The 26571-nt window shown below is 35.2% G+C and overlaps 1 protein-coding gene across 2 annotated transcripts in view; it reads left to right on the top strand.

The window, feature by feature from the left end:
• TBC1D32 (TBC1 domain family member 32) overlaps window positions 1–26571 on the top strand; it is a 257725-nt gene that overhangs the window by 23943 nt on the left and 207211 nt on the right. For both annotated transcript variants that reach the window (XM_055114085.2, XM_063605438.1), the window contains exons 5-13: window positions 9–77; window positions 2658–2783; window positions 5929–6007; window positions 6137–6240; window positions 6336–6397; window positions 7003–7147; window positions 11269–11328; window positions 16114–16204; window positions 18579–18719. In XM_055114085.2, the coding sequence (XP_054970060.2) occupies window positions 9–77; window positions 2658–2783; window positions 5929–6007; window positions 6137–6240; window positions 6336–6397; window positions 7003–7147; window positions 11269–11328; window positions 16114–16204; window positions 18579–18719 (877 nt within the window). The remainder of the gene's footprint in view (window positions 1–8; window positions 78–2657; window positions 2784–5928; window positions 6008–6136; window positions 6241–6335; window positions 6398–7002; window positions 7148–11268; window positions 11329–16113; window positions 16205–18578; window positions 18720–26571) is intronic.

Here is a 26571-nt window from a genome sequence, read left to right as displayed (position 1 = left end):
TGTTACAGAGTTACAAATTTTGTCAAGGAAAATTACAATTGATTTTAGACCAGTTGGATCCTGGGCAACCTAAAGAGGTAAGTTTCAAGGATAGCTGTCAAGTTCATGCAGATAACATACGTTTACAATATATGAGATTACAATCAGTAGCAACCAGGTTATTTCCCTTGAGGCTAAGCCTTTATGATTATGAGCAATCCTGGACTGATATCCCTGGTAAACTTTAAAGTCCCAATGAAAAGTCACAGAATAAGGGAGGCTTTCCTCAGAGAATTGTCGTGGTTTGGAAGAGGAAATTTTTATCTTTAGCATCAATTTCAAAGGGATAAAGTTATAGGCAGTTGTCCCCCAAACTGTTCTGTCACTGTTGTTTTATATGTAACATTGTAGTTAGTCATTTCTTAAGAAAAAGATTTTTAATTCTTTTTTTACTTTCAGAAAATGTGAACAGCTTTTTAAAATAATTATTTTTAATGGTCAAATAAAAATCGTGTATATTCGTCTTGTGCAACATGTTTTGAAATATGTATACACTGAGGAATGGCTAAGTTGAGCTGTTCTAACATGCATTGCCTCACATACTTATCATTTTTGTGGTGAGAACGTTTAAAATCTACTCTCTTAGCAGTTTTCAAGAATAAAACATTGTTATTAACATAGTCATCATGTCATCATGTTATACAGTAGATCTCTTGAATTTACTTCTCCTAACTGAAATTTTGTATCCTTTGACCAGCAGTTACCCATGCCTTCCCTAACTATCTGAGCAATTTTGACCCATTTGTTTATTTTTTAGAAAAATTATATATATGTATATATATTTAAGATAGGGTCTTACTCTGTCACCCAGGCTGAAGCACAGTGGCGCAATCATGAATCACTGCAGCCTCTACCTCCCCAGGCTCAGGTGATTTTCCCACCTCAGCCTTCTAAGTAGCTGTGACTACAGATGCACGCCACTGCACCTGGTGAAATTTTGTATTTTTTGTACAGATGGGGTTTTGTCACATCACTTAGGAAGATCTCAAAATACTGTGCTCAAGTGATCCATCTCCCTTGGCTTCCCAAAGTGCTGGGATTATAAGTGTGAGCCACTGTGCCTGGCCAGAAAAAGGATTTTTAAGAGAAGCAATTATATTGAATTGTGTCTGTTTATATTTTAAGAGATTGTACAAATCACTGTTTATGAAGAATTATTTCATTTGAAAGTCAGCATGAAATAGAAAATATGATAGGATTTTTGAAGATTTTTTTTTTTTTAACCTAAGCCTTTTTATGTATTTGTATGCGTATCTTGCCATTTGGTCTCAATTTTTAAAATTATTTTTCTCAAACTATTAAATTTAAACTAAATGAATAGTTGTGATTTACTCCTACTGAAATTTTTAAAAAACTCATAGAGAAGAATAATTTTTTTCTTCTCAGCATTTTGCATTATGATTTATTTTCTGGGTTCATTGTAAATAATAACGTCTTTCAAAAATATCGGAAATGAGTTTTAAATTTTATATGATAAAAATCCTGTTGCCTTCAATTTAAATGGATGTTTTGGAAACTATACTTGTTTAGAAACCTACATTTTGCTTCTGCAAGTAGTAAATTCTTAATGGCCTTTTTTCCTAAAAATTTCCTGAAATGGAAAAATTACTTAACATTGTAAATGAATTCCTAATCTTAAATCTCTCAATATTTCCCTTACTGCCTATCACAAATAAAGTTATATTGAGGAGTTCTTTCATATGAATATATAGACAGTTTCAAATATATGTATATTCTTTGTCTATTTTGTCTAAAAGTTGGGCCCTGGTTCAGAGTGTCTGATTTGCTGAGGTTTTGGCTCCTGTCTCTTAGGCCTCACCTTTTTAATGACTAGGCTTTAGTTGTTTCATTTGGAAAATGACCAGATTTTGAGGATGAGGCTGGAATTTGTGTGTTATTATTCACGACTTGGATATTGAGTGAGAGAAAAGCTTTGTTCCATTCTTCATTGGAGTGGAACTATTCTCTACTACTTTCCCATGGGTCATACTGTTTTGAGTGAATTCTGATTGCATTTTGAGAAGACTGATTAAGAAGTAAGCTTTCTGTGAAAATACAGAAATACAATTTTGCATCCCACTGCTGAAAGACTTACTTTTTTTTCTACCTAAGTAGTCAGAAGGCCAGAAAATATGGTGTAGCAGAAAAAACAAGTTCAAACTGATTGTTTTGTGAGAATTGTTCATATATCCTAGAATGGAAATGCTTTGCCAGGGGCATATCTGGGCAGTGTTTTGAAATTAAAGCCCTCAAACTGTAGGAACGGCCTAGAATAGGGAAAGCCCGTAGGACAAGGCTACTGGAAAATGTTGCATTGGTGATTCTGATTCAACTACCATTCTTCCTCCCGTTCCTCTTAGACGTGATACCTAAAATCTGCTACCACATTTAGTATTTCAATTTTTGCTTTACACAAACAGCAACTGTTTTTTTTCTCTGCTTAGCACTTAGTTTAAAAAATGATTTCTCAAAAGCTTTTTAATATAAAGGCATCTGATAAATCATTCTTTATAAATTATCCAGACTTTGCCTTTTAGTAGTTTGTTAAATATTGTTTTGGAAAAGTGGCATTATTTTAGTGACTGAGTGTTAATAAAAGTCTTTTAAAAAAATTGTAGGTGAGATATGAAGCCTTGCAAACATTATGTTCAGCTCCTCCATCTGATGTCCTCAACTGTGAAAATTGGACTACTCTCTGCGAAAAACTGACCGTGTCTCTTTCAGATCCTGATCCTGTGTTTAGTGTAAGAAAATGGTTATAGAAATATTAAAAATAATTTGTTTTCCCACCATTCTGGAAATAAATAGAATATAATAGTTACGATAGTTTTCTTTTCTTTTCTTTTTTGTTTTTTTTGAGACCGAGTTTCACTCTTTTTGCCCAGGCTGGAGTGCACTGGTACTACCTCGGCTCACTTTAACCTCTGCCTCCCAGGTTCAAGTAGATTCTCCTGCCTCAGCCTCCTGAGTAGCTGGGATTATAGGCATGCCACCACCAAGCCTGGCTAATTTTTGTATTTTTAGCAGAGATGCGGTTTGACCATGTTGGCCAGGCTGGTCTCGAACTCCTGACCTCAGGTGATCCGCCCACCTTGGCCTCCCAAAGTGCTGGGATTACAGGCATGAGCCACAGTGTCTGGCCGATAGTTTTCTTCAATAGTAGCTGACACATTTATGGAACTTCAGTTTCAGCTTTCTAATTGTCAAAATTTTTCTTAACAAAATTTTGTGATTAGAGTCAAAATATGGTCATATTTCATTGCCAAATAATACACTGCTACCTTGTGCATTTTATCTTGTAAAGGAATATCCTAGTATTTTATTTTTGTTTCATTTTGTTTTTTGAGACAGGGTCTTGCTCTGTCACTCAGGCTAGAGTGTAGTGGCATGATCACAGCTCACTTCAGCCTCAACCTCCCAAACTCAAGTGACCTTCCCACCTCAGTCTCCCAAGTAGCTGGGTATTATAGGCATGCACTACCATGCCTGGCTGATTTTTGTATTTTTTGTAGAGATGGAGCCTCACCACATTGCCCAGGCTGGTCTTGAACTCCTGGGCTCAAGCGATCCTCCAGCCTCAGCCTCCCAAAGTGCTGGGATTACAGGCTTGAGCCACCACACCTGGCTGTGTCATTGCTTTTGAATGATGCTGTTTTATGATACTCTCAAATTAAAAAAAAAGAAAAATATTTTAAAAGGATTCATGGTATATGAAAATTTGAATGAAAAATGATGAATTATGGTTTATTCGAAAGGGCTTATAAACATTTTCCTCTTGTATTTAAGTGTTTACTTAGAGATTGCTTAACTGCTTAAAGAAAGAAGCTAGAAAACTAATGCTGAGATTTTAGAAAATAATTTGAGGTGAATCATAAAGCAAATATAGAAAGTTTCTAAAATTGTAAAATTATGAAGTCAGTAGATATGATTTTATTTAAAAATTGGTTTGCATATGACTTTTTAGGAACAGTTATCATATGATGAAAAGTAAGCTTTACATTAACAAGTGCAGTAATTCTACAGGTAGTATCTATGATGGGAATGAAAAGAAAACCCCTGATTATCCAAGAATTGCATTTTAAACACAAATTGGATTTCCTTATAGAGGATCTTTTCTTCCTAATTGATATATCAGTGAAGATAGTTTTGGCTTTAAAATCGATATGATGTTTGGCATAGAATTTAAGGCATTAGCAGAAGAGTTACATTTTGCTGTTTGTTCAGCAAATATATATTGAGTATCTACAGTGTGTATCATTCTCGTTTAGACACTGGGAACACACCATGGACAGGACACAAAATCTTCACCCTCAGAGAACTTAGATTTCAGTAGATAACACAGACGATAAATAAATAGTTATAGAAAAATATAAGGTATCGCAATATGTTTGTCTATTTAAAATCAGTCTACTGTCTACCATTAATAAAGATATGATTATACCGGTAAACAGAAGTGGTTTGGGAATCACTGTTTGTAATTCTCACAAAGGGAAGGTGTTTACCTAATACTTGGTTGCAGTTCAACCTTGTTAACACCAGAGGGTATTGTAGACTTCTGGAACAGCTCAATGATCCAAGAACTTCAAGGTGAAAACATATATCTCAGGGTTATCTTTAACATTTCATGCTCTCTAACGACGGATGCAATGGTAAATTTCCCTGTATTTTTTCTTTTACTTAATAAATACAGAATAGTAGCGGAATAGGTTTCCTTCATTTTATAAATTATGAAATAACTTTACAAAATAGCAAATTGTAGCCATTTTAAATTATTATGCAGCAAGGTTCCGTTTTATTACTTATGCTAATAAAATTGGAAGCAATTATTATAGAGGAGAGATGGTAATAAAATTAGTCATTTTGAAGTAGAAAACAAGGCATGGAGTTTTTTTCATTTTAAATTTGTGCTTGATCCAAATTCTTTTTGAGTTCAATTTTATTTCTCCATCTCCTCCTCTAAAGGACTCTTACATGCAACTGAGTGAAGCCTATAGGGTTGAAAAGTATGACAGATACCTATCAGTTGCTGCAACTATAAAAATAGACTTCCCAAAGTATTTAATATCCTTTGTTCAGTAGGAATTTCTTGGGGCTATTAGAAGATATTTTCAGTAACTTGGGGAACTATTTCTTGTAAGTGGATTATCTAAACTGGTATCAACAGTGTTATTAATCCCCCCCCCCCCCGATTAGACTATTTAAGGCAATTTTATGTTTTTATTTAATGGAAAGTTGAATTTCACTATTAGGATTAATCTCATCATGATATTAATAAAGTAGGTATAATTAAAGGGATAATAATAGCTACCATTTTAAAGTAACTCTTAGTGCCAGGCATTATGCTAACTACATCTGTTGCCACTTTTAACTTATTTACCTTCTAATGGTTTCTATTTTAGAGTTTTAATAATGTAAAAATTTAAACATAGAGTAATTTTCTTGGGAATAGGCAAAATTATTAGAAATAATTCTAAATCTCTAATTACTGAAGCTACCCATGTAAGCAATTAAAAATGATGAATTTTCGATTTGGAAATACGGGGTGTTAAAAAAATTTAGTACTGCCTACTCTGTTCCTTTGTTTGACACCTTTACATTGTCTCCTCTATGAAACCTCACCTTACCCCCTCCTCACCATGTCAGTATATACTATGACCGGATTGTGCAGTAATAGCTTTCTGTTATTAGATTCACATATTAGTTTTGGTCAGTTTTAATTTTTGCTGACACAGAGTGTGCCCTTTTTAAATAAGTACATTCTGACTCTGGTTTCTGAATGGTTTATTTGTATTTATTTTATTTTCTGAGTTTTTACTGTGTGAAAAATGTTTCATCTCTATTCTATTCTTGTGAGATCTTAGATGCAAATTTTCTGTCTCATTTCCGTAGGACCGGATTTTAAAATTCTGTGCACAGACATTTTCGCTTTCTCCATTACATATGACCAAGGAAATTTATACAAGCTTAGGTATGTTTGTGAAAACATTTAAAAATGTTTTTTGTCATTTGCATGTACTTAAGAATGGATAGGAAATAACTTTTTTCAGAAAGCACTGTAAATGAATGATGTAATTTTATGTTTTCCCTTTTTTTTCAGCTAAGTATTTGGAGTCATACTTTCTTTCTAGGGAAAATCATATTCCTACTCTTTCAGCTGGTGTAGATATAACTAATCCTAATATGACTCGCTTACTTAAAAAGGTATCCATTTACTACAATATGCTTTCATTTTTATTTATTTAGTTTTATATTTGAGGATGCTAATTTTTTGAGAACTATTGTGCACTGCTTTGTAGGTTCGTCTTCTAAATGAATATCAGAAAGAAGCTCCATCTTTCTGGATTCGTCATCCAGAGAAGTAAGTCCCCTCCCAAGGTATGCCAGCATAAAACCTAGCGGTGTTACTGCCCCATATACGTTTCAGACAGAAAGAGTAAAGACAGTCTTAATGGACTTACATGATTGGGAAGGGATTAATAAAATTTTTGTTTTTATTTTTCTTGAGCTTGTCATGTTTTATACTTAGCTATGTGAATTACTGTATACAGGTACCACTTTACATCATTTATCACAAGGTAAAAAGAAAATGTAGCATTAGTTTTTTTTTTTTTTAAATGTATCAGTGATTTGAAGGTCTGCGTTAGGTTCTTATTGGTCTTTACTATTGCATTTTGGACAAGTTCCTTAAATATTCTTTAAACTTTTTCCTTTCAGCTCTAAAATTTATACTAAGTTGTAAGATAATCTGTGAGTCTAAAAAGGAAAGTTAAATTCACAGATCCAGTGTTGAAGTAGAAAGAACCTGTTGTTAAAGCAGAAACATTGAGTATGAATCCTACCTGTCATTTACTGAAATAGAAAAAATGTTTCTGAAGATTATATGCTACTTTATCATTCCATGAATATAAAGTATACCACCAGAACTATATGTGTAATTGTATTTCTTTTTTCCCAAACTTTAAGGTATATGGAAGAAATTGTGGAGAGTACTTTGTCCTTGTTAACAGTTAAACATAATCAAAGCCATGTTGTCTCACAAAAGATTTTGGATCCGATCTACTTTTTTGCATTAGTTGATACCAAGGCTGTGTGGTTCAAAAAGTGGATGGTAAGGAAAAATAGAATATTTTTATACCTTTTAGTGCATTGCTATATCATTTTAATAAATAGTTAATGTTTGAATATTTACTGTGTGCTAAGAGTTCTAATCACTTTTACATGTGTTAACTCATTTATTTCTTATAAAACTTTACGAGGTTGATGGTATTAATATCCCCATTTTTCAGATGCAGTAACTGAGATATGGAGAAGTTAACTTGCCCAAGATTTTTCACCTATTAAGTGGCAGAGCCAGAATAGGACTTTAAGTGATATTTCATTTGAATCTAAGCTGAATGACCTATTCAAAAATCTATTTTTTCTTTAATGTGAAAGCTTCAAAAATTTTAAGCAAATGTGGTAGAACATAAGGATTCAATATGTATTTTTTTTCAGGCTTAGGAGATATTTCTGAAAGTATTCTTTCATTTGCCTTCCTCCTGAACCTGAAGTTTGGGGAATGTGTTTAATACCTGAACCTGGCAATTTCTTATGAAGCCGGAACTGAAACTACTAGTAAGAGTAGAGAGATCTTTATACTGTTACCTCCCTCAACCTCTGTTAACTAAGAGAGGTCTGTGTTTGTCAATAGCAGCAACAGGACTGGCTTTTATGCTCACATTGTCTTCTTTCTCAATCTGTACTGGGCACCTAGGTACTATATTTCTTGCACTTGAGAAGAGAGGGGCTGGGGCATTCATTTACTCTTCAGCACAGTTTGGATGTTATCTAGCAATGGTGCTTTGTGCCTTTTGCTAAGTTGTATCATAAATGCCCCATTAACCAGAACACAATTCTGTCTCTAGTGGTTAGCCCTTACCTGGCCTGTGTAGTATGTGATTAATGTTTACTCAATTAAATTAAATTAATTTAAGATGAACCCTTTGTTCCTCACATCTAACAGTTAAATTTTTTTCTTGATTATCAAATTATATCATTATTTGAGAAAATATGCAAAATATGTAAAAGCTTAAATAAAATTAAATTTTTCTAATTATACAATACAAGGATAACAACTGTTAAGATTTATTTCATGTAGATATGTTATATATACTTTTATATTTATCTGTTTAGGTCATCTTTTTTTAACAAAATCAGTCATATTTTACTAACTTTGTAATTAACTTTTTTTCATTTGACATTCTTATTCCTGGGAGTTGATTCTTAAGATAACGGGGTACAAATTTATTTAAAAATCACATTCTGAAGTGTGTTCTAGTATACATGAAAATTCATTACATCCTCCTATAATGTTTGCATCTAAGGCAGGAGTTGTCACACTTTTTATGTAAAGAGCCAGACCATAAATATTTTTGGCGTTGTGGGCCTACAGTCCCTATTGTAGCTATTCAACCCAATTGTTGTAGCTCCAGAGCATCTATACATAATAGGTAAATGAATGGACTTGACTGTTCCAGTGAATTTTTTTTGCAAAAGTGGGTCTAGGCAGAATTTGATCTGAGGGCTGTAGTTTGCTGACCCTGGTCTAAGAGATATACTATGAGGATTTCTTTTCAGAACATGGTCAATATTAAAAATAGTTTAATACTATATCAACTTATTTCTCTTATTATTAAGTTGGAAAAAGGATTAATAATTTTTGAAAACATTTTAAGCTACAAAGTTTAAAACCCAAGGTTTTGATTAACCTTTGGTTAACCAAAACACAATTTAATGAATGTTTAATTAAAAATTCTATTCCCGGCCAGGCGCAGTGGGTCACGCCTGTAATCCCAGCACTTTGGGAGGCCAAGGTGGGCAGATCACTTGAGGTTGGGAGTTTGAGACCAGCTTGGCCAACATAGCAAAACCTCATCTCTATTTAAAAAGCAAAAAAAGGAAAAAAAAGAAAAACAATACAAAAATCCTCTATTCCCTAGAATTCTGAAAAAGTTTTGACTTGTATTATTCTGTTTAATATTTTTATTCTTCAAAAAATTTTTTTTACTATACTTTAAGTTCCAGGGTACATGTGCAGAACGTGCAGGTTTGTTGCATAGGTATACACGTGCCATGGTGGTTTGCTGCACCCATCAACCCATCATCATCTACATTAGGTATTTTTCCTAATGCTATCCCTCCCCTAGCACCCCACCCCCAAACAGGCCCTGGTGTGTGATGTTCCCCTCCCTGTGTCCATGTGTTTTCATTGCTCAACTCCCACTTATGAGTGAGAACATGCTGTGTTTGGTTTTCTGTTCTTCTGAAAGTTTGCTGAGAATGATGGTTTCCAGCATCATCCATGTCCCTGCAAAGGACATGAACTCATCCTTTTTTATGGCTGTGTAGTATTCCATGGTGTTTATGTGCCACATTTTCTTTATCCAGTCTATCATTTGGCATTTGGGTTGGTTCCAAGTCTATACTATTGTGAACAGTGCTGCAATAAACATATGTGTGCATGTGTCTTTATAGTAGAATGATTTATAATCCTTTGGGTATATACCCGGTAATGGGATTGCTGGGTCAAATGGTATTTCTAGTTCTAGATCCTTGAGGAATCGCCACACTGCCTTCCACAATGGTTGAACTAATTTACATTCCCACCAAAAGTGTAAAAGTGTTCCCATTTCTCCACATCCTCTCCAGCATCTGTTGTTTCCTGACTGTTTAATGATCGCCATTCTAACTGATGTGAGATGGTATCTCATTGTGGTTTTGATTTGCATTTCTCCAGTGACCAGTGATGATGAGCATTTTTTCCTGTGTATTTTGGCTGCATAAATGTCTTCTTTTGAGAAGTGTCTGTTCATATCCTTTGCCCACTTTTTGATGGGGTTGTTAGTTTTTTTCTTCTAAATCTGTTTAAGTTCTTTGTAGATTCTGGATATTAGCCCTTTGTCAGATGAATAGATTGCAAAAATTTTCTCCCATTCCATAGGCTGCCTATTCACTCTGATGATAGTTTGTTTTGCTAGGCAGAAGCTCTTTAGTTTAATCAGGTCCCATTTGTCAATTTTGGCTTTTGTTGTCATTGCTTTTGGTGTTTTAGTCATGAAGTCTTTGCCCATGCCTATGTCCTGAATGGTATTGCCTAGGTTTTCTTCTAGGGTTTTTATGGTTTTAGAGCTTATGTTTAAGTCTTTAATCCATCTTGAGTTAAGTTTTCCCAACACCATTTATTAAATAGGAAATCCTTTCCTCATTGCTTGTTTTTGTTAGGTTTGTGAAAGATTTATTCTTTTTTTTGAGATGGAGTCTCACTCTGTCACCCAGGCTGGAGTGCAGTGGCGCAATCTCGGTTCACTGCAACATCTGCCTCCTGGGTTCAAGCGATTCTTCTGCCTCAGCCTCCTGAGTAGCTGGGACTACAGATGCATGCCACCACTCCTGGCTAATTTTTATATTTTTAGTAGAGAGGGGTTTCACCATATTGGCCATTTCGAGACCATACTCGAACTCCTGACCTCGTGATTTGCCTGCCTCATCCTCTCAAAGTGCTGGGATTACAGGTGTGAGCCACCGTGCCCGGCCAATATTTTTATTCCTAAGTGAAATGAAGAAACTATATTTTGAGCACTAATGATATCTTATATAATCCAGCTAAACAATATTTATAGTTTTCCCTGGCTTTGTACAATGCTATGCATTTACATGTTTTAATTACATCTATATTTTGCTCCAAGGAGAGATTTAAAGCTCTTTTGACACTTTGAATCATTTTTAAATATGGTTGGCAGAAAATGATTAGGGTACTGTCACTTTGGAGCATTTCAGTGTTGGCAGATTTCTGCACATGTAGACCGTACAGTATCCTCTTCAGTATAAGAGTTGTGCTTTTTAATTTTTTTTTCCCCACTATGTATCTTTTTTTGGATTCTGTCATAGGTATACTTTTTTGGTGGTGGTTTTAAAATAGTTTAGCATGGAAATTGGACACAATCGATGGATAGAATGTTCTTCTACTGGTCAGTCACTAAATGAACTGCAAGTTTTTTGATATGATTTGCATTCTTGTGATTGCTTTGCTCCTAATACAATGCACACATAAACACCTGTCTGTCATTGACTATAAGGGTTTAAACCTAAGCTATTGTGTGATTTATGATGTTGTCATTAGAAATCATGCAGGAAAAATAGATTTTGAGTGGCACAGCTTGAGTATTAAATATCATTTCCTTTTAATTTTAGCATGCGCATTATAGCAGAACTACAGTATTAAGACTTCTTGAAAAGAAATATAAGTCTCTGGTAAGTCTGTAATTCCGTTTTTATGTTGAGAAATAATATCACCAAAATATATATGATGTAATAACTTGACTATGCAAAGTTGTGTGGTGATAATTAATATTGGATAATGAAGCAATTCGCCTTTTATGTGATCTTAAACTACCATCCTGTGACACATAAAGGGATAAAAATAGAGACTTAAAATGAATGCAGTCAGGATAACAATTAGAAAATATGTTTTATATATATAGTAAATTGGCTTCTATATATAACAAGCTAGTTTGAGAGAAGCCATATTTTTAAGCAGTAGCATGTAGTTCGATTCACATCAAGTATTCATAAAGCCATTACTTCTATAATATAGACCCATGTTTTTCAGTGAAAATTACATGGCAAAACTCAAAATGATAAATACTTTTGCATTTTCAGTAATTGGTTTGAGTTATACCAAATGTAGACTTAATACTCTAAAATATGTTACCAAAATCATCTACATTTGTTACTATTAGTAGAACAATGTGTAAGGGTACTGAAAATAATTAAAAAGAAATCAGCAAGTCTAATAAATAATTGACAAAATGAAAAACACAAAATTTATTAAGACATTCAAATGTTATACTGATATAGCTTTGGGTCAATAAACATCTTTTATGTAGTTAGGCAGAACCTTGAGTTTGGAAGTCAGGTGAAGAAAAGATTCCGGAATTGTGATTTTTGGTTGAGTGCAGTAGAGCATAAAATGAAGGAAGGAGAACAATAATTGTTTTGTGTTTGAGAATCAAGAGAATTGAGCAGCAGAAGAAGAGAGGGATATTGAATAATAGGATAAGAATTTATTTGTAAAGGTAAAATATACTTCAAAATTTTTAAAGAAATTGAATTTAAATAGGTTTTTCCACATTTGATTTTTCTCTCATTCCCATTTTAAATAAAAATTTGTTGTTGCTTTATGAGCATAGACTGATCTTGCTAGAATAGAGAAAGGAAAAATAAAGAACAGGATGATTTTCCACATGGTTTATGTACAGATAATGACTCACTGTTGCTATCACAGAGGCCCCAGTGAAAGTATTTCAAATAAGGTTTTTTATAGATTAATTCTTAAAATTGGTTTCTTATTTGAAAAGTTAACTATACCTTGACTTTTAACCTGCAAATGGAATTATGTCATTATAAATCATCTTAATATTTTTATCAACTTAGTCAAATATTTTATGTATATAGTATGTCAAACTTGTTTGACATTTCAACTTAAACCTCATTTGCACTAAAAAGCTTTCCTACATTTACAAAATATCAAAATATTATTCATATTATATTTATTTTTTAAAAGTAAACTTGGCCCCACTTTTGAAAATAAACATTGGGGAAAATGTTGCAAGATCTGTTTATTCCCATTGTATTTTCAGAATCAAGGGTCAAATTTTGTGCATCTGTGATGGAAATTGCAGACCACTCCATCAATTTGTGTTTCTGTTCTAAAAGAGATTCTTGTATAAGAACTTTACTCATAGCAGCCTGTTAACATGATGACCTGCTGATGTATTTCCTCTAGCTTCTCATCAGTGCTCTCTGATGTCGTTTTCTGCAATGATGAAATATCTGTGTTGTACAATATGGTAACCACAAGCCACATATGACTGCTGAAAACTTGAAATGAGACTAGAGTAAATGAGAAACTTTATTTTTAATTTTATTTAGTTTTTATTAATTTAAATTTAAATAGGCATGTGGTTGGTGGCTACTGTATTTGTGTGGTTCTATTCTATCTTATGTTTATGACATTTTTAGTAGGTAGCATTAAGCTATCAATTTTTGTATATGCTGTTGGTTTTTTATAGATATCCCTGAAAAAGTTAAGATAGTCTTTGTTCCCATAGAATCTGAAAGACATGAACTGGTTAAAAGTTTTGGCTGTCGGCCTAAATATTTAACCTTTAATTTTTAACAGTTTGAATCTTGATTCAGTCAACCCCTAAAGGAATGGTTTCTGAAATGGTTTTATGTAGTGCCATTTTTACTGCTCTCTGAAAGTCATTTTAAAAAATGACTTGACGGCTTTGTTATTTAAATTCTCCCTTGGTTTTTCCTGTCTTATTGTATTTAACCTTTTTTAGAATTTCTGTCTTAGGGGTTAACAATTAAATGAACTGGCTGGTATATATTTGATAGTATAGGGCAATAAGTATCAAATACAATCCTGAGTTTTATAGCAAATTTCGTCTATTTTCACAGGGGTTAGAAAAATCATTCATTATACTCTCAACTTGACTCTTTAAATTCACCTACTATAGATCTGCTTTCTGCTACTGTGGTTTAAAGGGATGTCATGTAATGTGATTGTTCATGTCCTGAGATTATTCCTTTTCTTTCCTGTGATTGCTACCTTTTCTCAAATAAAGATAGCATGTTTAAGAAAATATAAGGGAAAGAGTATAAGGAAAAGAAGGGAGTGTAAGTAAGTGGATGGTGAAGATAAAGCTGGGTAGTAATGGATGCAAGGAGGGTGGATTTCTAAAGGTTCAAATGAACGAAAGAGTCTTTGAGAGAGATTATTTTGGAGACAGTGTTTTGAGTTTTCAGTTAAAGAAGCGGACTATTGTTTGTTCTTTTGTCTTCTAATTCTTAAGAGCTTCTCTTAAGTGTATTATTTTATAAATTTTTCATGTCAAAAGTTTCCTCAAGTGTCAGTTGTTATTTTAATCCACTTCTGTTTTGTTTTGTTTTTTGTTAGAAAATGGGTCAAAGGAGAAGTATTGAAGCAAAAAGATATTTAAGACATTGTATAATAATGCAAGCAAAAGATGATGGAACCATGGAAGAAGGATAAGACAGAATTGGGATAAATGGATGGACTCAAAATACTTTATTTTGAATGTAGGATTTAGAGGACTTTTGAATGAGGGGGTTGTGATTGAGGCCTCAGACAATTGACTAATGTCATTCATTGAGATATGTAACACAGTAGGAGGCAAACATTTGCTGGAAAAAATGATTTTTAGATTTGGTAGGTTTAATCATATTTGAAATGCAGATTTCTAGGAGGCATGGGTCTGGATCTCTGACGTTTGATTTAGAAAAGACACGTAGATATGGGAGGGGGAGGGGGTCCCCAAGACAACCCTCCAGGTTTGATGATTTGCTAGAAGGATTCGTAGGATTCAGCATATAGTTATGCTCTCAGCTATCATTTATAACAATGAAAGGATACAAAGAAAAATCAGCAAAGAGGAAAAAGTTCATTGAGTGAAGTATGGAAGATATGAAAGTATAAGCTTCCAAGAGTCTTTTTCCCACTAGAATCGCATAAGACATGCTTAACTCTTTCAGCATTGAATTGTGGCAACTTATGTGAAATGTTATATACCAGGGAAGCTCATTAGAAACTCAGTGCCTGGTTTTTGTTTTTGAGGTGGGGGTGCTGTTCACATAGAAACCCTCTGCCTGGTACATACCAGGGTCCAAGACTCCTAGAAGGAAAGCAGGTATTCCTCGTAAACCACATTATTTGTGCAAACATTGTCAGCCATTCTCAGTTCTCAGAATGATGAGAGCCCTCCTGAAATCCAAGTTCCTAGATGCTATCAAAATCCCACCTTGTAAGGAGGCCTTTCTAAAGATAGAAGTCCTGCCATGTTACCTCTTTTCTGCATACAACTGAGGCCATAAGAAAGAATGAGATGGGAAAATCCATTGATTCCTTGGCGCTACAATTATGAACTTGCTTCTTTTCAAACCTTTATTTTTTTCCTATCTAAAGCTTAATTAATCATTCCTTCCACTTGGATTCCATCTGCTTCTTCCTCTTGTGTATTTTTTTTTTCTATCAACTATCCCCTTTCTCTCCTATATAGTCAAACTCTTCCCCTCTGTTGGCTTCCCCCAGTAACATTTAAGCATAACCATATCCTTCTTAGGTGAAAAAGAGTTTAATCTTGACTCTAAGATACAGTTGCTGGTCTATTTTTTAAATTTTTCTCAGCTATCTTTCCTGAAAATAAAAATTATGCTAACTGCCTTTACTTTTTCACTTTCTATTCCTTTATTTGGTATAGTCTGGCTTTATTCACCAAACTCCTCTGAAAGTGATCTTTTCAAGGTCACCAACAACTGCCTTGTTACCAGATTTAATAATTATCACACCGTATATCGCTGGTGGCTTTTTTTTTTTTTTTTTGGGAATTAGGATAAGAGGCCATCGATGGGTAGGCAGGTGCTGAGGAAAGGGGAGAAGGTTTGAAGTCTCTGCTTGTGGAGAATGAGAGGAGGAGTTAGAATGGAGACTAATAGGAGAATCACTGAGTACAGTAGGGGTTGGAGATCATTTTTTATTGTGACTCTTTTCTTTGAATTATGAGAATTTTCTTTATCAGTTTTTAGCATTTCTGGTATTTGAGATGGAAATAAAGACTTGATCCACTTGATATTTTGCTAGCTGGGTAGGAGGAAAAGATTCTAAGGCAAAGGAACTGGACAAGATAGTTTCTAAAGTTATGGCAATGGCCACAGAGTTTTTGCGTTTTTCACTATAAAATATAAATTACATATTTATTTCTGTCCAATGACACCAACATTATAACATTATCATATTTGTTGGTCCACAAATATTTTCACAGTGTTCACCAGAGTGATGCCATAGTTAAAATGTAATTGAGGAGGCTGAGCTTTAAGGGCTAGAAAGGTACTGTACTAAATATTTTTCTCAAATATTTCTCCAAAGTATTTTTACAGCTTTGACTAATTTCTTTTAATTCTTGGACTTGAGGGCTGCAAAGTTCTGGAATTAATAACTTATTATTTCATCAGGTAACTACAGCCATTCAACAGTGTGTTGAGTACTTTGAACTGTGTAAGACTAGGAAAGCTGATGAAACTTTGGGACATTCAAAGCATTGCAGTAAGTATTATTTCCTCTATTACATACTTTTAAAAATGGTAAATTTTATTAGTAAATACAGTTTAGTAGGAACTTTTATTTTTTAATGATTGTTAGTATGGGAAATTAGGTCACTTTTACTAATGATGCTGTAAAATATATTTTACACATTTATAAGATACACTATAATCATTATTTTTTATAACAGATCTACATTTGAAATTAATGTACAACCATACTGATTCTTATTAGATGCAGTTCTTCGATTCATACTAGGGCATATATCCTAATCTGTTATATTACAACAATATACAGTCCATCCTTTCCCCTTCAATAATGTATCAGTCATCTAATCAGGCATATATGCACTTTAATGGGAAAAAAACTTCCATAAAATGTTGTTTTTATTTTTGAACACCCTGTGTCACCCCGTGATCCTTCTTTGCTTATTCTGTGTCTGAGCTAAAATGTCTTGGATGCTTCGTAATCTGGCCCCAATTTCTTGATACAATCTCTTCTGTAGTTATTGACTAAAATGAATCTTCTCTTAGTCTTTTTATTGCATTCCAATGCCTATACAACATTATTTTTACTCCTACTGCCCCATCTGTAATTCCCTACACTAATAGATATCTTATTTATCATGAAAGAAGAAACTGTATTTTATTTATTTATTTTTTTAGACAGAGTTTCGCTGTATCACCCAGGCTGGAATGCAGTGGCATGATCTGGGCTCACTGCAACCTCTGCCTCCTGGGTTCAAGCGACTCTCCTGCCTCAGCCTCCCAAGTAGCTGGGAGTACAGGTGCCTGCCACCACATCTGGCTAAGTTTTTGTATTTTTAGTAGAGATGGGGTTTCACTGTGCTGGCCAGGCTGCTCTTGAACTCCTGACCTTGTGATCCACCCACCTCGGCCTCCCAAAGCACTGGGATTATAGGCATGAGCCACTGCGCCCTGCAGAAACTGTATTTTAAATTTCAAGGCCTCCCTGCTTATTCTGAATTTTTCTTGCTCTTGCTTATATCACACAATTGGCCATGTGAACCTGATAGCTTTTATTGTTCTGTTGTTTTTATGTTGTTTCCTTAAGCATATAGTAAGCTCCTTTGAGAGTATGACGATATCTTATACTTTTCTTCATTCTCAGGTGAATTTCTTTATCTAACTCAAAGCAAGGGAGATGGTGATAGCCCAATAATTAATGGGTTTCAAAAGCTAGTGTTTTGTAGGGGAGGAGAAAATGTAGAAGTTATAATTTATTCTTCAAGAGAAGGAGAAGGACATATAAGTTCATATGTTATCTCATTTACAAACTTACAGATTTTTCTAATTTCTTGATATTAAAATGTAATATTTAGCTCCTTTCCCCTCATTGCTTTCTTAGTCCTTCATGGTTTTGCTCTCTTCTCTATCTACTAAAGACCTCAGGGTGCTTTATTACATTTTTTTTTTGCCATGTTTTTAAAAAAATTCTTGCTCATTTCTCTTTCAGAGTTTTCTGCCTGCAGTTGCCCAACTTTAGGTCAATTCAATTCTCTATCTTTTCTGGTACTCAAGAAATTGAGCAGAGAGTATATGACATGGCTTGAGAGTAAATATATATTTTCTAGCTTCAGCTGCTCTCTCTCTGTTGCTTTGGAATCCTCCTAGATGTTCTTTCTTCAGCGTTCCATAACAGCTATTACAAGCCCTTGTCAGTCTCATCGAACCTTTTGCTTTGCTCCTGCCCAATTCTCTCTCAGGAGGAGGAGCCCTTGCTTACTCTTTCACTAAGAAAAATAGAACTTTGCTGATGTGAGTTCTCTAAATGTCTTGCTTCTTTGTATGCAAATACATATGTGCCCTAATCAATATTTCCTTTTCTTAGCCTGCAAAGAAGAGATATTTTGTTTTAGATTGGTGTCTTAATTCTGTTATCTTCTGTGTATATATGTGTGAATGACAAATACATATTGGGAGATGTCTATATCGTAGAGATTCTAATTTCACTTAGACGTGCTTGTTAATATGATCTTTTGTAATATTGGCTTTTAATTGGTGGAATTAAACAGTAACTAACATTTTCTATTAACTTTCTTCTGCCCTTAACTTACTTTTGAAGTTCCTCTTCAGTGGCAGATAACTCTGGCAGTCTTATGGTATTTATTTTAGAATGGACACTATATGTATACTATTCTTTTCTGAGGCTGCTTTTTAAGATGATTGCTTTTCTTTGGGGATTTATTGTAAAGGATCTTAGGAAACAATAAGGAAAACAAATAATTAAAAACTTATTGACCAGTAATGTCTCCATTCTAGCCTGTAGCCTTGTTTAATGTCTAGAAGGGAATGAAGACAGGTACTGTAAAATATAATGATACTAAATAAATATTCGTGTTTGCTTCTCTTTTAAGGAAACAAGCAGAAAACTTTCTACTACTTAGGACAAGAATTACAATATATTTATTTCCTTCACTCACTGTGCCTTTTAGGAAGATTATTGATCTATAAACAAGGCAGAAAACTATTTCCTATTAAGCTGAAGAATAAAAAAGGTAAGTACAATTAGGAGAAATAAATTTGTTGAGATATGCTAAGATTTATATATGATGGAGTATTCAAACTTGGAAATTTGGCATGTTCCTTTCTACGGTACTTAGCTACATACCTTTTAGTCTATTGATAGCTTATACACTTCGAAGTATTTGTTTTCTTTTAGTTTTCAGTATGTGCTTCTTTCTACATGTATTTTTTTTTTATTATTATTCCTTCAGCCTTTAGGGATCCAGATATAGATTTAGAGCTAGAAGACCTTGTTTAAGTTCTCATTCCATTATAAACTAGCAGTGATCTTTTGTGAAAATCACTTAACCTTTGTTGTTTCCATTTCTTTATCTGTAAAAATTGAATAGTGAAATTGGTAATATTTAACTTACAGAATTTTTGTGATTACAGAGAAATGAGGTTGCAGATACTGTTTTATAAACTGCAAAGCCCTGTGTCATTTTGTATATTACCATATAATTTTTACCCTAAGTCTCATTTACTTTTTCCCCATCAAACTTCAGCACATGCTGTTAGTATATACTTAAACTCTTAAGGGAAGTAAAAATCATAACTAAGAATATAGTATATAGCAGGGAACAGCAAACTGTTTTTTGTTTTTTTGTTTTTTGTTTGTAAAGCACCACATAGTAAATATTTTGGGCTGTTTTGACCACATACTGCTTTTGTATATTCTCTCTGTGTGTGTACAAAAAAGAATTAATGTAGCAGGCCTGAAACAACTATCCTTAGAAAGGCCAGCTTGCAAGGTTGGACCTTGGCTGGGACCTAGGAACTTAGATTTCCTATTATTCCTAGAACTGATGAGTGCCTCAACTGTGCACTGATCACCGCCTAAACTGTACAGTGTGATTTATGTGGAGTACTTGGTTTTCTTTCTTTTTTTTTTTTATTATACTTTAAGTTTTAGGGTACATGTGCACAACGTGCAGGTTAGTTACATATGTGTAGATGTGCCATGTTGGTATACTGTACCCATTAACTTGTCATTTAACATTAGGTATATCTCCTAATGCTATCCATCCACCCTCCCCCCACCCCACAACAGGCCCCAGTGTGTGATGTTCCCCTTCCTGTGTCCATGTGTTCTCATTGTTCAATTCCCACCTATGAGTGAGAACATGTGGTGTTTGGTTTTTTTGTCCTTGAGATAGTTTGCAGAGAATGATGGTTTCCAGCTTCATCTGTGTCCCTACAAAGGACATGAACTCATCATTTTTTATGGCTGCATAGTATTCCATGGTGTATATGTGCCACATTTTCTTAATCCAGTCTATCATTGTTGGACATTTGAGTTGGTTCCAAGTCTTTGCTATTGTGAATAGTGCCGCAATAAACATACGTGTGCATGTGTCTTTATAACAGCATGATTTATAATCCTTTGGGTATATACCCAGTAATGGGACTGCTGGGTCAAATGGTATTTCTAGTTCACGATCCCTGAGGAATCGCCACACTGACTTCCACAATGGTTGAACTAGTTTACAGTCCAACCAACAGTGTAAAAGTGTTCCTATTTCTCCACATCCTCTCCAGCACCTGTTGTTTCCTGACATTTTAATGATCGCCATTCTAACTGGTGTGAGATGGTATCTCATTGTGGTTTTGATTTGCGTTTCTCTGATGGCCAGTTATGATGAGCATTTTTTCATGTGTCTGTTGGCTGCATAAATGTCTTCTTTTGAGAAGTGTCTGTTTATATCCTTTGCCCACTTGTTGATGGGGTTGTTTGTTTTTTTCTTGTAAATTTGTTTGAGTTCATTGTGGATTCTGGATATTAGCCCTTTGTCAGATGAATAGATTGCAAAACTTTTCTCCCATTCTGTAGGTTGCCCATTGACTCTGATGGTAGTTTCTTTTGCTGTGCAGAAGCTCTTTAGCTTAATTAGATCCCATTTGTTAATTTTGGCTTTTGTTGCCATTGCTTTTGGTGTTTTAGACATGAAGTCCTTGCCCATGCCTATGTCCTGAATGGTATTGCGTAGGTTTTCTTCTAGGGTTTTTATGGTTTTAGGTCTAATATTTAAGTCTTTAATCCACCTTGAATTAATTTTTGTATAAGATGTAAGGAAGGAATCCAGTTTCAGCTTTCTACCTATGTCTATCCAGTTTTCCCAGCACCATTTATTAAATAGGGAATCGTTTCCCCATTTCTTGTTTTTGTCAGGTTTGGCAAAGATCAGATGGTTGTAGATATGCGGCATTATTTCTGAGGGCTCTGTTCTGTTCCATTGGTCTATATCTCTGTTTTGGTACCAGTACCATGCTGTTTTGGTTACTGTAGCCTTGTAGTATAGTTTGAAGTCAGGTAGCCTGATGCCTCCAACTTTGTTCTTTTGGCTTAGGATTGACTTGGCAATGCGGGCTCTTTTTTGGTTCCATATGAACTTTAAAGTAGTTTTTTCCAATTCTGTGAGGAAAGTCATTGGTAGCTTAATGGGGATGGGATTGAATCTATAAATTGCCTTGGGCAGTATGGCCATTGTCACGATATTGATTCTTCCTACCCATGAGCATGGAATGTTCTTCCATTTGTTTGTATCTTCTTTTATTGCATTGAGCAGTGGTTTGTAGTTCTCCTTGAGGAGGTCCTTCACATCCCTCGTAAGTTGGATTCCTAGGTATTTTATTCCCTTTGAAGCAATTGTGAATGGGAGTTCACTCATGATTTGGCTGTTTGTCTGTTATTGGTGTATAGGAATGCCTGTGATTTTTGCACATTGATTTTGTATCCTGAGACTTTGCTGAAGTTGCCTATCAGCTTAAGGAGATTCTGGGCTGAGACGATGGGGTTTTCTAGATATACAATCATGTCATCTGCAAACAGGGACAATTTGCCTTCCTCTTTTCCTAATTGAATACCCTTTATTTCTTTCTCCTGCCTGATTGCCCTTGCCAGAACTTCCAACACTATTGTTGAATAGGAGTGGTGAGAGAGGGCATCCTTGTCTTGTGCCAGTTTTGAAAAGGAATGCTTCCAGTTTTTTGCCCATTCAGTATGATATTGGCTGTGGGTTTGTCATAGATAGCTCTTATTATTTTGAGATCCGTCCCATCAATACCTAATTTATTGAGAGTTTTTAGCATGAAGGGCTGTTGAATTTTGTCAAAGGCCTTTTCTGCATCTATTGAGATAATCATATGGTTTTTGTCGTTGGTTCTGTTTATATGCTGGATTACGTTTATTGATTTGTGTATGTTGAACCAGCCTTGCATCCCAGGGATGAAGCCCACTTGATTGTGGTGGATAAGCTTTTTGATGTGCTGCTGGATTTGGTTTGCCAGTATTTTATTGAGGATTTTTGCATTGATGTTCATGAGGGATATTGGTCTAAAATTCTCTTTTTTTGTTGTGTCTCTGCCAGGCTTTGGTATCAGGATGATGCTGGCCTCATAAAATGAGTTAGAGAGGATTCCCTCTTTTTCTATTGATTGGAATAGTTTTAGAAGGAATGGTACCAGCTCCTCCTTGTACCTCTGGTAGAATTCAGCTGTGAATCCATCTGGTCCTGGACTTTTTTTGGTTGGTAAGCTATTAATTATTGCCTGAATTTCAGAGCCTGTTATTGGTCTATTCAGAGATTCAACTTCTTCCTGATTTAGTCTTGGGAGGGTGTATGTGTTGAGGAATTTATCTATTTCTTCTAGATTTTCTAGTTTATTTGTGTAGAGGTGTTTATAGTATTCTCTGATGGTAGTTTGTATTTCTGTGGGATCGGTGTTGATATCCCCTTTATCATTTTTTATTGCGTCTATTTGATTCTTTTCTCTTTTCTTCTTTATTAGTCTTGCTAGCATTTTATCAATTTTGTTGATCTTTTCAAAAAACCAGCTCCTGGATTCATTGATTTTTTGAAGAGTTTTTTGTGTCTTTATTTCCTTCAGTTCTGCCCTGGTCTTAGTTATTTCTTGCCTTCTGCTAGCTTTTGAATGTGTTTGCTCTTGCTTCTCTAGTTCTTTTAATTGTGATGTTAGGGTGTCAATTTTAGATCTTTCCTGCTTTCTCTTGTGGGCATTTAGTGCTATAAATTTCCCTCTACACCCTGTTTTGAATGTGTCCCAGAGATTCTGGTATGTTGTGTCTTTGTTCTCATTGGTTTCAAAGAACATCTTTGTTTCTGCCTTCATTTCGTTATGTACCCAGTAGTCATTCAGGAGCAGGTTGTTCAGTTTCCTTATAGATGAGCGGTTTTGAGTGAGTTTCCTAATCCTGAGTTCTAGTTTGATTGCACTGTGGTCTGAGAGCCAGTTTGTTACAATTTCTGTTCTTTTACATTTGCTGAGGAGTGCTTTACTTCCAACTATGTGGTCAATTTGGAATAAGTGTGGTGTGGTGTTGGGAAGAATGTATATTCTGTTGATTTGGGGTGGAGAGTTCTGTAGATGTCTATTAGGTCTGCTTGGTGCAGAGCTGAGTTCAATTCCTGGATATCCTTGTTAACTTTCCATCTTGTTGATCCATCTAATGTTGACAGTGGGGTGTTAAAGTCTCCCATTATTATTGTGTGGGAATGTAAGTCTCTTTGTAGGTCTCTAAGGACTTTCTTTATGAATCTGGGTGCTCCTGTATTGGGTGCATATATATTTAGGATAGTTAGCTCTTCTTGTTGAATTCATCCCTTTACCATTATTTAATGGCCTTCTTTGTCTCTTCTGATCTTTGTTGGTTTAAAGTCTGTTTTATTAGAGACTAGGATTGCAACCCCTGCCTTTTTTTGTTTTCCATTTGCTTGGTAGATCTTCCTTCATCCCTTTATTTTCAGCCTATGTGTTTCTCTGTACGTTAGATGGGTTTCCTGAATACAGCACACTGATGGGCCTTGACTCTTTATCTAATTTGCTAGTCCGTGTCTTTTAATTGGAGCATTTAGCCCATTTACATTTAAGGTTAATATTGTTATGTGTGAATTTGATCCTGTCATTATGATGTTAGCTGGTTATTTTGCTTGTTAGTTGATGCAGTTTCTTCCTAGCCTTGATGGTCTCTACAATTTGGCATGTTTTTGCAGTGGCTGGTACCGGTTGTTCCTTTCCATGTTTAGTGCTTCCTTCAGGAGCTCTTTTAGGGCAGGCCTGGTGGTGACAAAATCTCTCAGCATTTGCTTGTTTGTAAAGAATTTTATTTCTCCTTCACTTTTGAAGCTTAGTTTGGCTGGATATGAAATTCTGGGTTGAAAATTATTTTCTTTAAGAATGTTGAATATTGGCCCCCACTTTCTTCTGGCTTGTAGAGTTTCTGCTGAGAGATCAACTGTTAGTCTGATGGGCTTCCCTTTGTGGGTAACCCGACCTTTCTCTCTGGCTGCCCTTTACATTTTTTCCTTCATTTGAACTTTGGTGAATCTGACAATTATGTGTCTTGGAGTTGCTCTTCTCGAGGAGTATCTTTGTGGTGTTTTCTGTATTTCCTGAATTTGAATGTTGGCCTGCCTTGCTAGGTTGGGGAGGTTCTGCTGGATAATATCCTGTAGAGTGTTTTCCAACTTGATTCCATTCTCCCCATCACTTTCAGGTATACCAATCAGACGTAGATTTGGTCTTTTCATATAGTCCCATATTTCTTGGAGGCTTTGTTCGTTTCTTTTTATTCTTTTTTCTCTAAACTTCTCTTCTCGCTTCATTTCATTCATTTCATCTTCCATCACTGATACCGTTTCTTCCAGTTGATCAAATCGGCTACTGAGGCTTGTGCATTCGTCACGTAGTTCTCGTGCGTTGGTTTTCAGCTCCATCAGGTCCTTTAAGAACTTCTCTGCATTGGTTATTCTAGTTAGCCATTTATCCAATTTTTTTTCAAGGTTTTCAGCTTCTTTGCCATGGGTTCGAACTTCCTCCTTTAGTTTGGAGTAGTTTGATCTTCTGAAGCCTTCCTCTCTCAACTCGTCAAAGTCATTCTCCATCCAGCTTTGTTCCATTGCTGGTTAGGAGCTGCGTTCCTTTGGAGGAGGAGAGGCGTTCTGATTTTTAGAGTTTCTAGTTTTTCTCTTCTGTTTTTTCCCCATCTTTGTGGTTTTGTCTACCTTTGGTCTTTGATGATGGTGACGTACAGATGGGGTTTAGGTGTGGATGTCCTTTCTGTTTGTTAGTTTTCCTTTTAACAGTCAGGACCCTCAGCTGCAGGTCTGTTGTAGTTTGCTGGAGGTCCACTCCAGACCCTGTTTGCCTGGGTATCAGTAGCAGAGGCTGCAGAACAGCGGATATTGGTGAACAGCAGATGTTGCTGCCTGATTGTTCCTTTGGACGTTTTGTCTCAGAGGAGTACCTGGCCGTGTGAGGTGTCAGTCTGCCCCTACTGGGGGGGTGCCTCCCAGTTAGGCTACTCAGGGGTCAGGGACCCACTTGAGGAGGCAGTCTGTCAGTTCTCAGATGTCCAGCTGCTTGCTGGGAGAACCACTACTCTCTTCAAGGCTCAGTTGGAAATGCAGAAATCACCCGTCTTCTGCGTCGCTCACGCTGGGAGCTGTAGACCGGAGCTGTTCCTATTTGGCCATCTTGGCTCCACCCCTTGTACCTGGTTTTCTTTTGGGAGTTTAAAATTTTGGCATGTGCTAGGTAGAGTGTGGTTACATGCTTAGATCCCCCAAAAACCTAAGGGACTGGGTCTCTAATGAATTTTCCTGGTAGATGACATTTCACATGTGTTGTCATAACTTGCTGCTGAAATAATTAAATGTATTCTGTATGACTCAACCAGGAGAGGACACTTAGAAGTTTATACTGGTTAGCTCTGGACTTCAACCCATGCACTTTTGCCCTTTGATTTTGCTTTGTATCCTTTTGTTATAATAAATCATAGCTGTGAATACAGTTATATGTTGAATCCTCTGAGTCTTCTTAGTGAATCATTGAATCTGGGCATGGTTTTGCGGACCTCTGACACATTTAAAAAATGTGAAATCCATTCTTATCTTGTGAGCCTTATGAAATCAGCCCACAGTGGCTATAGTTTGCTGACCCCGTTACACAGTATATTTATTTTGAATACTCTTTTATACTGTTTTGTAGCTTCTTTATTTCTCTAAATCTTTTCTTCTCATTGATTGTGAGCTCCTTGAGAAAAGACATTGCCTTATATACATCTCTTGTAGTTCCCATGGTAGTGCCACATAATTCTATGCATAATGAGCACTCAGTAGATAATTGACTTTTAATAAAAGAGCTATTATTTTATAGGATACTGTTGAACTTTACAGAAATATACTAATGTATACTTGTGATGTTGATGCAGTATTCAGCTTACATTTATATGTCTATCATCTATAATTTATTTATCATTTTATATTGACTTTTAACATCTACATTTTGGCCTACCAGATGTTATAGACCACCTGAAAATTGAGTTTGTAGTGGTTTATTCTACTATATTAGCATAGGTCAACTTTCACCTTTAAGTTTCACATGTGATTTCACCAGACTCTTTTAATGTAAGCCTCTATAGCAAGAGTTGATAAATTTTGTCTATGGGCCACATTTGGTCCACTATCTTGTTTGTACAGTTGTGAGCTAAGAATGGTTTTTATCTTTTTAAATTGTTCAGAAAAGGGTGTTTTGTGATATGTGAGAAATATACATTAAATTTTAGTGCACACAAAGTTTTATTGGAAAATAGCCATACTCATTCATTTGCATATCATCTACATATACTTAGTGCTACCATGGCAGACTTGAGTATTTGTGACAGAGACCATTTGGCACAAAATCTAAAATATTTACTCTGGAATCCTTTAAAGAGAAAGTTTGCTAAGCCCTGTTCTACAGTTTTGTGTAGATAAGTCAGCTGGACCAACTTGGTAAGCTGAATTTTACTACTCCTAATTGAATAAACTCAAATAGCCTTAATCA

This window comes from Pan paniscus, chromosome 5 (assembly GCF_029289425.2).
Source record: "Pan paniscus chromosome 5, NHGRI_mPanPan1-v2.0_pri, whole genome shotgun sequence".
NCBI lineage: Eukaryota > Metazoa > Chordata > Mammalia > Primates > Hominidae > Pan > Pan paniscus.
This window is presented reverse-complemented; position numbering and strand designations above follow the sequence as displayed.